The sequence below is a fragment of the Henckelia pumila genome, chromosome 3, assembly GCF_033568475.1.
Source record: "Henckelia pumila isolate YLH828 chromosome 3, ASM3356847v2, whole genome shotgun sequence".
NCBI lineage: Eukaryota > Viridiplantae > Streptophyta > Magnoliopsida > Lamiales > Gesneriaceae > Henckelia > Henckelia pumila.
Window position 1 is genome coordinate 51,368,669 of NC_133122.1, and position 14,584 is coordinate 51,383,252.

The following is a 14,584-nucleotide window of genomic DNA, read 5'->3' on the forward strand; positions in this document are numbered from 1 at the left end:
CACACTTGTATGTGTCATATATGTATGTTTACTCATATTTACGAACTGAACGTTAGTCGCTCACGTCCTAGTTATATTCTGGACACCCCATCCAACTAGGCAGGTCTAAAGCTGGACAGAGCGAGTGGATCGAGGCAGGGCTACCTGCAGGTTCAGGAGGCTCTGGGAGTTTTTATTACAGTCTGTATATATTTTTGGGGATAAACACTTGGTTTGATTTTACCGGTTGTATCATGCCGATTTTTTTTGTAATTATGGGATTTCAGTTTCCGCGCAATAAACTTTGTTTAAGTTTGAATTATTTTTGTTATTTTATATTAAGCAAATTGCATGCCTAAGAATGCTAGTTAATAGGTGATCCATACGGGTCACTACATGATCTTAGAAAATTAATCTTAAGTGGATAATTTACTTATTTAACGTATGAATCTTTATCTCAAATGTGCATTGATGTTTGAAAATTTAGAATATGATATTTGGTCCTAAAGGTTGCACGTAGTGTTGGAAAAAATGGTAAAATTTGTTATGAAAAATGAAATCCTAATTACTTGAGTCTTTCCATCAAACGCATCCAAAATATTATTCTCTCTCTTTTTTTCCTTTTTCTTTTTCTTTTTTTTTTTTCCCCTATTTTTATTTTATTTTATTTTTTAAAAAAGAGGATATTATATTTTATTCTCCGTTTTCTCTCAAAGCAAAACAAAGCAAACGAGAAAACCTAAGAACGACAGCGGCGGAATACAGCAATATGTCTCCGATTAGGTAAGAATCTCCTCTGCTAATACTTATTGCCTTATCAACAACAACTGATCCATTTTTTTTAGGACTGGCGTTCGCATTCGTAGGATTTTATCCGGAAATAAACAAGGATCCGGGATACATAGTGGTCGTGTTCCTCCAAGGTAATTGATGTCTGTTTCGTTTTTTTTTTTTGGGGGAGAATGAAACTAACTATTCTTATATTGCGATTTGTTGTGTTTTTACAGAGTTCCTGAGAAGAAACCATACGTCATTGATAGTAAGCATTTCCTTGTACGCCATATGTTTTAATGTATTCTCTACGATTTCGGGAGAGAAGGTGGTCGGTATGTTTTCATCGTTTAGATCTAAAATGATCAATCTTTCTACATTTTCTCATACATCCTTCAGACCCAAAAAATTTTGGGTATTGGCTGTTAGAGTGAAATGTGAGGTTATCTTCATTGATCTTTCATATCCTATAGTATCATCCTTGCAAATCCCGTTGGATTGTTTCTGATCGAGATGAGGAAGAAGAAGTTTAATCGTGAAATCATTGATTCTGATAAGTCTTTTATCGATCTTTAAAGAGAGAATTGCAATCAGTCAAAGTCTTTCTTCTGCAGCCAAAGTTAGAGAAGTATACTCTTTTACGGCTGGTAGAAATCTGTACTAGCTACCTAACGGATACTTTGTAGCTTGTCATCTTGGTGCTTTAGTCATTAAACTAGTGATCAAAATCTATGCCACGGGTTTGACATAGTTTACGTAGGAAAAGCGCAGTGCCCACAAGGTTTCAATGTTTATTGCAAAGTTTTCCTTAACTGACGTAAATGGCTGACACTACTGTTACGAAACTAGTAACGATGCTCACAAGCTAAATCTCATGAACAATAATTTGGCCAAAGATGAAGGTTTAATTTTAGATGTTGATCCGGCTCTCCTTATGTTGTCTGTCGTCTACTAACATTTGCCTAAGTTCCTAACAGTTCCATATTTTATAGTTTTCACCTGTTTTTGTTTTTTGATATGTTACTCTTCTTGAAATATCTTTTTACCCATTTCAGATTTCTCATTCTGTTTTCAGATTGCCATGTATGGCTTTGCTTTCTATGAAATCACGAGGTACACTGTTTCAAATCTTTTGTTTGTTTGTTTTTACGTTGTTGCACGGATAGTTCCTTACATTCATGATGTTGTTTGTTTCTTTCCAAATGATTAACAATGAAATCTAATTAGATATATTTTTAATCTAACTTAGTGAAATCTAATGAGGATCTTTTTTTAAATAGAGGAATACGTGAGCGAAGTCGCACCTGACACAACAAGATTCATGAGGTTTGTGACATTAACATTGCTAATGTATATGTTCGTAGCTTTTTATTGTATTTTACTGATCTCATTTGGATTTCTTGTTAGTAGCTTATTTGCGTCTCAATTACTAATATTAGTATAATCTGTCAGGACTTCTGTCAGGACTTTGATAATTTGGGATCTTGTAAAAGTAGATTTAGTTCGATGATACTTATCATGATGATTATTAATTAGTTTCAAGGATATGCAGAGCTAATGTTATAGTTGATAGTTCATGTCTGATGAATAGCCATGCTTTTTCCCGTCCTTTTGCTTTCTGAAGAAAGAATGCCTATATTTTGCTGTTGAAGTGGTGATATATTTCCGTCTTTGTTCTGCTTATTATTTTTGTCCTTGGTTAAAGCTTACTTCAATTTTATCGAAAATTTCAGGGAAGAAAACAAGGAATTACTTCGTTTTGGGAGGTATGGATTCAAAATGTTTATCTTGTAGTTAGTTATTCGAGCATGGCATGTTCTTATTTATTTTTGAATGATAACACCGAGTCTATGAATCAATTGTGGCTTGTCCTAATTCTATTTATGTTTACGAGTTTTATTTCGTAGCCTATGTTTAGTTCTTTGGTTCATCATCCCATTAGTGACTTGTGAGGATGGATGCAAAAGGAAACTGAATATTAGCTAGAAAGCTGTTTCCTTTATTTTGGTTTTTTGGGTTGAGAGGTGCATCTTTGGGATGAGTGATGATCTTGGCCATGGTGCCCCTAAATACTTGTAGGGTATTTCAAACAGAGTTGTAAAAAACGTGCGCGTGCAAGGCGCATCCAGGCACACGCTTGACGCTACGCACCTTGATAACCATCCAGGTGCAAACCTTGCAAGAGGCGAGCCCTTGTGCACACCTCTCGCAAGGCTCTCTTGAGGCGAGAAAAAGCGCACTTCTGTGAAATTGTTCATCGGCCGCTGAATTTTTATTTCTTCATGTTAAAATATCCCATGCCCATCCTGTTGTTTGGAGCCCTATAAAGTTAAGCCCACAACCATTTAATTATCAAAAAACCCTGATCGGAAGACTTTTGTATCCATCGAAAACACTAAGCATGGAGCACTATATTTCTCGTGATTTTGATCTGCGCAGCCTTAATTGTTTCTTCTCTTTGCAATTTCAACCACATTGCTTCTATATTAGTCCTTCAATTGCTGCAGTACTCTCTTTAAATTTGTATCATTATTTAATATCCTGTGAAATCTATTTTTATTTATATAATGTTTTACTAAAATGGACTAAAGTGCACCCTATTTCAATAAGACACGTGGTTCGGCCTCCCGGACACTTGATCGTCTTGCACCTTAAATGACTATTCTTTCAAATATTTGAGTTAATTTTTAGTCCAGTGTGTGTTTTGTTTTCTTTTAAAATGTCTCTGAAAATTGTGTCATTTAGTGTTATTTAGGGAGAGGGTAGTTGTGAGTGGTGCATTAACTGGTTGGTAATGCCAATTTTATGTGATTGATAGTCACAAATGTTATACTCAGTTCATCGACTTTCACATGATGATGAGTTTGTGAGAGTTAAAAATATGGAGTTACCCTTGCTCTACAAACCAAGGGTAGAGTGGTTGTTTTCATGGCTCGAACCTTGAAACTGAAGGATCAAGGGAATGTTTTAGGCATTTATTTTTGTGCTGAGACATGCACACCTCGCTAATTGTAGTTTTTTTTTTTTTTTTTTTAATCTTATAACGATTGATAAGTCGATAAAGATTTGGTTATGCATCTTGCATTTTGATTTTGTTTCTCTCTCTCTCTCTCGTTTTTTTTTTTAGGGATGGAAAAGAGAAATTTTCGGTAACTATGGCCGATGGGCAACTAGCTGCACGAAAGATTATCTTTATATGTTGTATGAACATGTAATTCTGTTTGACATCAATCAATCCAATTTTAAATTGGACCTGAAACGAAGTTCTGTACATTTGTTCGTAGAACTTATTTAAATCTAAAACTTTGCACATTAGTCGGGACTGTGTTATTATTTGGATTTGTTTTGCATTCGTATGTATCCTATTGGGAAAAAAATACATTATCCATGCATGCATGCCAATGTTGGATAAAAAGTTTACTAAATTTCTCGATATGACTGCCACCATCGGTACCAAACCCAGAACAGCTAAATTTCTTAAACAATGGTTTGGCTGGCCAAACATAAATGTTTAAAAACTAAAGTCGAAAAGAAAAAAAAAACCTAATTATATTTTATGGATTAATTTTATTGATAAGAACTTTTTGAATATGTGAATTGGGAAGTTTTATGCTGATCTCAAGGGCAGATCAACGGCTGAGATTGATATGCAGATCAATTGATTTGATGCAGATCATCTCATGACCGTTGATTTGGGCAGTTGGGCACTGCCCATTTGCTAGCTAAGAACTTCCCGTGATTACGTACGTAGCAAATGGCTAATTAATTAATCGACTAAGGTAAAATATGTTAACTGCAAAAATATATTGTATATATATTTTATTATCGCAAAATGCCACTTTTACGTAAACATATATTACGAAGAATAGAATAAGTAGGTAGTAACTAGGTGATCATGAATCATGATTTGCTAAGAAAAACGTAATGTCTTTTTATTGGGTTAACCTGAACAATATCAGGGCCATACTTGAAACTTTTTAGTCCCGAGTTCAATTTAAAAATTTAGGTCTTTCAACAATTATATACAGTTAGTAATTTTTTATTAGTCGAATTTGCTTAGAGCAAAGGACAATTTTTTTTTTTTTTAAAACAAAGAATGTACCCTATATATAGACTAAACATATAATGACATATACTGTTCAAAATATATATAACACAAATGAAACAACATGAGAAAAATATATAAATAAGTAACCAAATATTAATTATGTCTAATTATTTTGACAGTAAATTTTTTTAGAAAATGATATATATTATGGCGTAGAAAAATTAATATTTTATAATTATTAGAAGGAAAATATAAATATTTAGAAAAGTAAAATTTTGATGGCTAAACAAGAAACAAAATTAGAGAAATCTCATTAACTAAAAACTATTTTATTATAATTAAAATAATAAAGGCAACAACCACAAAATAGTAAAGAAAAACAGATAAAAGTGGAAGCAATATGAATGAAAGAGAAAAGCAACGGCGGCATTATGATTAATGTTGGCAAGTTTTGAGAATGGATTTAAACTTAAAAGCCCCGGCCCGTTATAATGAATCTAAATATATTGGGCCTCAAATTAAAATAAAGTTTTGGGGCCCTTGTTTCTAGACAGAGGCCTTACGGGCCTCGCCTAAGGTAATATCATCAGTTGCATGCAAATGAATCAACTGAAACGGCAAGACCTTTAATTAATTTACACAATATATATATCGTCGTAATAGAATAAATGCTAGCTATTATTATCAAACTAAAGATACGTAGAGTCAAATTCGTAACAAAGTCTACTTAAAAATTCAGGGGGAGAAACATTAATGCTTATGATGCTGCTAGCTATTGATTTAACTAAATGATACTTACGTACATTTAAGGTTTTTTTTTTAACGAAATAATCCAACACATATGCATGTCGAAATAAAGGCTAAAATGCATGTTGATAGAATTTGCTTTTATATATGGTCAGGCAACAGTACACGATTGATGATAACAAATAACGTGCAGATCGATATCAATGGTTTTGGAGACTTTCCCTTCCAAGAAAGCAACTCCGGATTGCAGACCTCCTACGTACTTCTTGTAGGTTTTTCTTCTTTTCTTACTGGGTGATAACTAACTATGAATTCAGAAGATATATATATATATAGTTCAAAGAGTCAAACATCTAATTAAAGCTATCTCAGGCCAAACCAAAGATATGCAGCAGTGCCTTAATTATTTTAGTTCTCTCCTCAGATCGATCTAGTGCTACTTGGTCGCCAACATTTAGAAAAATATTGTCTAGTAGGTAAAGTTTTTTCTTCAAAAGCTATGATCAGTCGTGAAACTTTCCCATATATCTCAAATGGCAAACATATTGCAAGCTAAAAAATCGATACTAATTGACGATCTTCAATCACACAAATTAAGATCGTCAATTATTGATTGTAGTTTAGATTAAACAAAAAGTACCGCCTATTTCTTCTGCCCCTCATTGTTTCCACCAACCTGCACAATTCAAATAAAAATTAATGAGCAGCCCAATAATATAATTACTAGCTAATTAATACATGATTTTTTACGCTAACAATTAGAATCCTTACCACGGCACCTCGAATGTCACCAACCATTTGGTTGGTCTCCTTTGCTACCTTAAGATGGTCTCCCGAGTCCTTGACCAATGACTCCATTGATTTTTCCGTTTTTCCCCTGTAGCTATCCGCTGTCACAATTCCAAAAATTGCGATAGCAGCTCCGTGGGACAAATGAGGAGCTCCTGTAGTCCAAATTACTTTGGACCTTTCGAACGCATTCCTAAAGAATCCCATTTTTTTTTTTTTTCTGAAAATCTCACACCAGAAAACCAAATAACCAAAAAACTCAGTCACCAACCTCAAGCAAATACCAAAAAGACGAGAGCTCATTGCTTTATGCTTAGTAATAAGAAAGCTTAGGGCATATATATATATATATATCTATCTATCTATCGTGAAAGCCCATTTCTCTTCTAAATCATCTCATACCACGGAATGGAAAAATAACATTAAGAACAAACAAATGCAGCAAGGAAAACAAATAACCAAGAATGTAAATCACTAACCGGCAAGAAAAAATAGTTCTTGATGCGAAATAGACGAGAGACCCACCCGTATTCTTCTTGCTCCGCTGCTTGGTTTATGCTCAGTAGTACGAACAGCTTAGGGCATATATCCCATGCGGCAGCAAATTTTTTTTGTTTTTTTTAAAAATATTTCGGGTCATGTTTATTATTTAAATAAATAAATTACTGGATTTAGGATTCATGCCAAAAAAAGTAGGGAGATGCAAGACAAATTTCGTTTCAAACGTCAAATAAATAAATAAAAACTGAGCCATTTATCTTGTCTGGTTAAATAGGTTCGATTTATATAATTTAAATTCTGTATTAAATCTATGAATTTGTGCGTGGATAAATATTACCCTTTTATCTAGCTAGTGTAACAAATTATTATTACTATTATTATTAAACTCAAGACCCTATCGTATCATGCTCGTCATTTTATTCAAAATTACTCTGATTTGATCTAACACACCCGTTAGTTTAAAATTCATAAAAAAAAATTAACGAAGAAATGGGAAAAAAAAGGTCGCAAATTGCAATGATTGTTTCAAAAGCTTTGCACACACAAGCATATATATATATATATATATATATATTTTATATGATGTTGCGAAGCTTTTGTAAAAACTGCTGCACGTTGCGATGGTTTAATTTGTTTTTAAAACCGTCGTACTGTGCGATGGTTTAATAAAATCATTTTATATTTAAACATTTTTTTATATGATGTTCCAATATTGATTTTTAAAAAGTTTGTTGCTATGAATTTTATTAAACCGTTGCAATTTATTACGGTTTAATAAAACCGTTGCATTGTGCATGCGATGATTAGGTAACCGATTAAACCGTTACATGCATGTTAATATATATTATATTGCACACACTTTGCATACGTGTCTGCTGATGTCAATAGTTGGAATTTATTTTTTAACTACTTTATTGTGATACCTCTGTCTCATGCGGATTAATTACCGTGCCGCGTGTAACGTGATAGCTAGCCCATCTTATATCGGATCGTGAGCTAGGATTGATTAATAAATGAATCGAAAAGTTAAAATTACATGATATAGAAACTCATCATGCAGTTGTAGCAAGCCTGGCATTTAGTTTCATGAAATGTATTATTTTGTTTATTTGTTTTAAGTATTCATTTGCTAGCTAGCTAGCTCGTTTCTCATACTTGGTCGCACTTTGTTGGCACAAAACCTACAGTCTCCTTAATAAGATCATGCACCACCAACAAATCTTGCTGCTGAAAATTCCCAAAAATGGACATACCATCCGAAGTACTCCCCATAGCCAGACACGCTCCTCCGCTCGGATCCGCCACGAAGTAGTTCTTCTCCGGCAACTCCAAGTCCACTCCCTCAAAATGGAACACCATTCTTGGAACCTCAATATGATCGATAGTACTAGCAGTGTCGTTCGACGTGGGAAGTATGAAACAAAGATCAAACACTTTTCCATAAGGAGAATTGTCTACGGGTAATTTCATCTGCGAAACGAACGCATTCTTAACAAGATAGTATGCGTTTCTTGGGAGATATGTGATGGTCGTGCCTGTATCAATGATCATGCCACCACTTCCATCTTCTTGGATCTGGAAACTCGATTTCTCGACGCTCAATCGCGTGTGCCCGACTGTTATCCCTTGCAAGGAAAGATAGTAAAACGTAGGTAAAGATGGGTTTTTGATCAAAGGGGTTGCTTTGACGTTTAATGGTTCCATTGCGGGTTCTTTATCCAAGGATCCTATTTGAAGCATGCCGGGCTTGTTTGAATCGATGGATGTTAAACAATAGGAAAATTTTGGTGCTTTGAGTTGGGAAACAAGAGACAGAGCTCCGCGGCCGAGCCCCACCAGCCCCGCCCCTTGGTCGAAACCAATCCCATCGTTAGCGAAACCACAGCCGAATCCGATTCTTGGGACCGAAACATTGTCGAATGTGAACGTTTCGAGCCCCATGACACCTTCGGTACTCGAAAAATCACCATACAAATATGTATACTGGCAGCTTTTTCCATCATCGCAAGAAGAAGAGGGCTGCAGTGCGCTGCAGAGTATGCTGGAACAGGGCAAGTGAGTGAAAGATGAGGATTTTTCGGGATCGAAAATCGGGGTTGTTTGAGGGAAACATCGCTTGCAAGGCTGGCATTGGGTCCAGACCAGATCACTTCCCGTGTCGAGTATAGCTGAGAAAGATACTGGTGGAGTTCCAATAGAGAGTTTCATTAAGAACTCGCCATCTCCGGCATGAATAGGCGATTCGAAGTCGTTAGCCTGGTGATAATCTGATGCAGACACAGCCATAGCTTGAAGCTGTTTGATCCTCTGTTTTTCCCGACTCATTGCACGTCGCAAGAGCTCGAACTTGGTGAAAGTATTGCCGGAATCGACTCGTCGTAAGGGTACTCGAAACCCGGCTTCGATCGCATGGGGGTGTTGAAGTGATGCATGTCTAGATGTGGAAAGGGTCGGGGAAACAAGAAGTGTAGCAGCAAGAATTAGTAGATTGATGCTAGAAAATCGAAGTGAGGACATTTTTTTTTTCTTGATAGTAAGTTTGTTGTTCAAAGTTTGTATGAAATTGAAGTAAATATATCCGAAGGGAGGGGAGAAATAAATGGCATGAATTATAATGGCTAATTCTATTATCCGATGGGCAAATATTTTCAGTATACCAAATTAAAAAATCTTGGAAAATTTGGCAGTCTCTATCCACTATCTCACCAATTCATTGCATGCATATTATTAATTCAAAAAAAATCATTAAAAAATGTTTGGTGATCAATTTTTTTTAATTATAAAAAAGACTGCATTTATACACGCATCATAAGTTTATATTACGTATTTGGTAATAATTTAGCGATTTAAGGTGCGTACGCCGACACGTTTGGTTCAAGTGTGATTGGCGTGAAGAAGAAAGTGTAATTATCGTGAACCTCATAGATAATACAAGTGTACGGGATTGGACATTAATTAGCTAGATAGAATAAATCGTGTTAGCATTGAGAATTTTGTTTAGTTCAAATTAAACTATGTATTACAAATGATGCAATGGCTCTATAATGCAAGACATCGTGCTGTGTACAGGATCCAAACGCCACTCTTTATGGGTTCCAAAGATGTACAGAATGTTTTGGAATGGCACCAAATTTCCTTTTCACAAATATTACAATCCTGAACACTGTATTACAAATATTAATGAATACTTAGCATAACCCTCCGAAATAAGTACGTCCCAGGAACCACCTTTTGCTTGAACCTTGAACCAATTACCTTGCAATGAGTCTCAAAGTTCTAATTTCTAAGCCTGTCCCGACAAAACTACTAAAACTAAAAACCTGCGTATAGTCTTGCATTCGAAATAACACATCCAAGAAAATAGAAACATCGCTTCACGGGTGAAAAAACAATGTTTAAGGAGTACAATGGTAAAGTCGGGGAGACTTGTTTTAAACCCTGTTTGAATTGGCCAATGCCAGTTTATAGACCGATCAGTTTTGCTCGAGACTTGCTCTTACCCAATAATGTGGTCTGGTTCAAATGTTCTTCCTCCTCTTCAATCTTCCTCCTTCGAGCAGCCTCTTCCTTTTGTCTTTGAATCAATTCCAACTCCCTCAGTCTTTCTTCCTCTTTTCGCTGCAGTTCCAGGGCATCCCTCGTTTGAGCCTCTTCTACTCTTCTGCGATTCTCTTCCAGCATCTTATCAAGCTCTTCCCTCTCCTTCCGAGCTTGTTCCTGAGATTGAGAATTCAACTAAGTTTTGTGAATCACACTTCATGTAGAATAGATCGTGATTGTATTGTGATACTAGCATAAGCGTAGTGAAGTGAACACACTCACCACAATTTACGAGCATACACTTTGATGCATTGACGTAGAAGATGAATATGACATCAAAATGGTAATTGTAAATTAAAATTTTCAAATTTTAACCAAGTAGAGGTCACGGTAAAATTGCTAAGACACTGGAGCCATTGCAAAAATTAGTGATTTGTATACCAGAATGTCCATTAGTTGGTTCTACTTGGCAATAATACAGTAGAATGTAAGCATGTAATGCATGGAACTGCATCCTCTACAAAACCAAAATTTTGTACAGGCTACTCCTGGGTGGCCCAAACATTTACAGCATAGATCCAGTACCATTAAAAAGCTTCCAAAGAACAAACCTTATACAATATTGTACCTAAAACGTTAAATGAATCATGATACAAATCGCTAGTCAAAAATGATTTCTTTAATAAAAAAAAAATTGCATAAGCTGGGCTCATGGAGCTTACTTCTTTCTGCCTGGCCTCAGCAAGAGCTGCTTCCTTTTCTCTTACAAGTTGAGCTTTAGCATCATCAAATAGCTTCTTTCGACCTTCTTCAATTCGTCTTTCAATTTCTAACCTGACTTCTTCAGAACCCAATTTCTCCTCGACCCTTTTACGAATTTCTTCCTCCACTCTCATCGCAGTTTCTTCTTCTAATTGTTTAAGCTCTGCCTCATGCTGCATTCTGCATGCAAAAATAAACTTAACTCACAAATGCCACATCATAACATGAAAAAGTTTGGCCAATAACCAAATTTCTTACACTCGAGAAAATATAAAATAGAACAAAGTGTGACTTGTCATAAACTACATAACCATCCAACAGGCTGCATCTTACACAAAAGCTCCTAAAATTTACCTATACAGAAATAAATTTATCAGAACAAAAACAACCGAACACCTCTCCGTTCCACTCCAACTTATAAATAATGAAAATCCTTGAACATGTTGCCTATGCAAGCAGATAACAAACAAAATCTCTCGCTAAAAGACCCAAAGAGAAACTGTGTTTTACCGTATCCTTTCTTCTTCCTCCTTTTTCAATTTGAAATTGACAGCCTTTTTCTCAGCTGATGTCAAACTGGCACTACGAGATCTTGTTGAAGGGGACAAAGATGAACTTCGACTTCTGCGTCTCCGGTTGCGCTTTGGTGTTGGTGACCGGCTCTTCCGATGCTTCGAAGCAGGGGAGCGGCTTTTTCGCCTGCCACGAGCATAATAACTATGTCAAAACAAGTATTTTATCCCTACACTTGCCTGGTCACGTTATATATGATAAAATCAACGAAAGGAAGATATGACTTCTTTCGCAATTGTCATAACACATGAACTTCATAAAGTAGTACGACGGTGAACGAGATACATCTCGCGGCATCACTACACCTTGTAGGACTCCGAAGTCCGAACTATCCCAAATAGGAGGAAACCAAAAACCTTTTGTTTTGTTTTTGCATTACTTTGTATTTGAAGGTCATTTTATAAATTATTTTTGAATAAAAGTCATAAATAAAAAAGTTTGGTTGATCAACGTCATTTTTCAAACTCCCTCAAAAACCAAATAAATATATTTCAAAAAAAAATTTAAAAAAACCAAGAAATATTGTTCTTACGTGGAGACTCCCTTTACCACGATTTTTTTTTTAGTATAACTAAGATCAAATCACATTATATTATAGTACGAATAAAATTATCCATACAATCGATTGTTTTGAGCAAAGAAATTAACTAAATTTATCTAAATAAATTATACGATTTTAGACATACTATATTTTTTAATTTTTTCTTTACAAAATTTTATTTAAAAAAGTTAAAAAATGTTTTCTAAAAATTCTTTCAAATATTACCTATTTAATTTGTGATCTATGAGTTCAAATTTTTTCTAAATTATTAGTTTGATTTGATCTACAGATTAAATTTATTTTTTTAATTGTATTTGGTCTAAAACCCAAAATCTTGTCTTAAACATTTTGTATTCGTTAACAATTCTCACGGTCTATGAAATGGATCCATCCCATATATATTTGTTGTGAAAATAACACTTTTATATAATTCAATTTCAACCTCTTCCAAGTTCCAATACTCGGAAAATTCAAGCCACAATTTTTATTGAAAGCTCATGGTGTTCTACGAGTTTCTTTTGTACGTACTCATTACTAGTTTTTTATATGAGACCTCAGAGTCAAACCCCTTCATTACACGATCTAGGACTGTTCTGATAAGTAGAGGTTTGCTAGACAGTATTCCGTATAGGAAGTCTGGTTCGACAAAATTTTCTCACAAAAATTGTAGGTTTTTCCAAAACACCTTACTTTCTACAGTTATGAAAGTGGCATGTTGTTAGATCAATGGAATTCGGATATCTCCACAATGGTATGATATTGTCCGCTTTGGGTACCCATCCAAAAGGCTTCATACCAATGGATATCATTCCATTTATTAACCCATGATTATTTCCTTGATTTACCAATGTAGGACTTAGGTTGATATCCTAACAATCCTCCCCTCAAACGAAGTCACACCCCTTCATTACACGATCTAGGACTGTTCTGATAAGTAGAGGTTTGCTAGACAGCATTCAGTCTAGGAAGTCTGGTCCGACAAAATTCTCTCACAAAAATTGTAGGTTTTTCCAAAACACCTTACTTTCTGCAGTTATGAAAGTGGCATGTTGTTAGATCAATGGAATTCGGATATCTTCACATACTTTGGGTACCCACCCAAAAGGCCTCATACCAATGGAGATATCATTCCATTTATTAACCCATGATTATTTCCTTGATTTACCAATGTGGGACTTAAAACCTTGGCACAAATCTAAACTACGATACTCTCAGAAAGATTTAATCAAAAAGAAAAAAGAGAAAGATGATTTTTATTTTTTAACAGTTTGGGGAATAGAAGCAGGTTGATATCCTAACAATCCTCCCCTCAAACGAAGTCACACCATTATTCACATGGTCCTGGCCTCCCCTCAATCCGTCTCCAATCGAGGCTACTCCACTACACTGCGTTGAGGCACACGTCTTACATGAATTCCCGGGAGTATCACCCCTCGAGAGCTTAACACGGATCTTACCGGGAGCCTCACCTCCTTCGTTTTTAATTTCGAGGATTCCACCCACATTGGTTTGATCAGACCATGGCTCTGATACCACTTGTTAGATCAATGGAATCCGGATATCTCCACAATGGTATGATATTGCCACTTTGGGTGGTTTGATGTATTATTAATCTATGTATAACTTATCCCAATCAATTTTGCCTTATTTTCGTCATATTATTTATCTATTTATTAATTAATAATTTTACATCAATTAAATCAAATAAATTATAATCTAACCATCAAATCAAATAATGTATTAACCATTTTTTCTTATTTATTTTTAATTTACATTATATTACTTATCTATGGATTATTTATCCTATCACTCAAACCAAACGGTGCCTCATGGTTTTGTTTTTGGGAACCAACCCAAAAGGCCTCATACCAATGGAGATATCATTCTATTTATTAACCCATGATTATTTCTTTGATTTACCAATGTGGGACTTAGGTTGATATCCTAACACATGTAAAATCATTGCCAACAAGTTTATTTTACTTTTTTCCTTCACTATATGATGTTCATGTAATCCATTTCCCAAGAGTTTCACAACTTAAGAGGTAAGCCAATTTGATCTTAAGAGGCAAAGAACTCAAATACGAAGTGTTGATTTTACTGAGGACAACACACATGCCTCATGTTAGTGGTAGACATTTAATTCAAGTATAATCAGCAATCGAATCTTACCATATGACCGCACCCAAAAACCATGTTCCTCGAATTTGTTAAGCAGATTGGGCAGACCTTGCCATAGAAATTAATTTACAAACAATATTTTTAAAAAATATATGAGAAGAAACAGAACAACCTTCCAAAAGGCATCAAGCAAATAATATCAGTGGCTAAAC

The 14,584-nt window shown here is 35.1% G+C and overlaps 1 protein-coding gene and 1 long non-coding RNA gene across 2 annotated transcripts; one reads left to right on the plus strand and one right to left on the minus strand.

Moving 5' to 3' along the window:
* Positions 1–669: 669 nt before the first annotated feature.
* On the plus strand, positions 670–4,065 carry LOC140890745 (uncharacterized). The gene is made up of 7 exons (XR_012152279.1): positions 670–762; positions 825–902; positions 987–1,018; positions 1,806–1,863; positions 2,031–2,076; positions 2,484–2,516; positions 3,878–4,065. It is a non-coding gene; the product is annotated as an uncharacterized lncRNA (long non-coding RNA).
* Positions 4,066–7,872: 3,807 nt separating this feature from the next.
* On the minus strand, positions 7,873–9,446 carry LOC140892068 (aspartic proteinase nepenthesin-1-like). The gene has a single exon (XM_073300816.1). The coding sequence runs from the start codon at positions 9,350–9,352 to the stop codon at positions 7,985–7,987; it is 1,368 nt and encodes a 455-aa protein (XP_073156917.1). The 5' UTR covers positions 9,353–9,446; the 3' UTR covers positions 7,873–7,984.
* Positions 9,447–14,584: the final 5,138 nt, after the last annotated feature.

Excerpts from the sequence above, each read along its gene's own strand:
- LOC140892068 (XM_073300816.1), bottom strand. The coding sequence starts at position 9,352 with ATGTCCTCACTTCGATTTTCTAGCATCAATCTACTAATTCTTGCTGCT.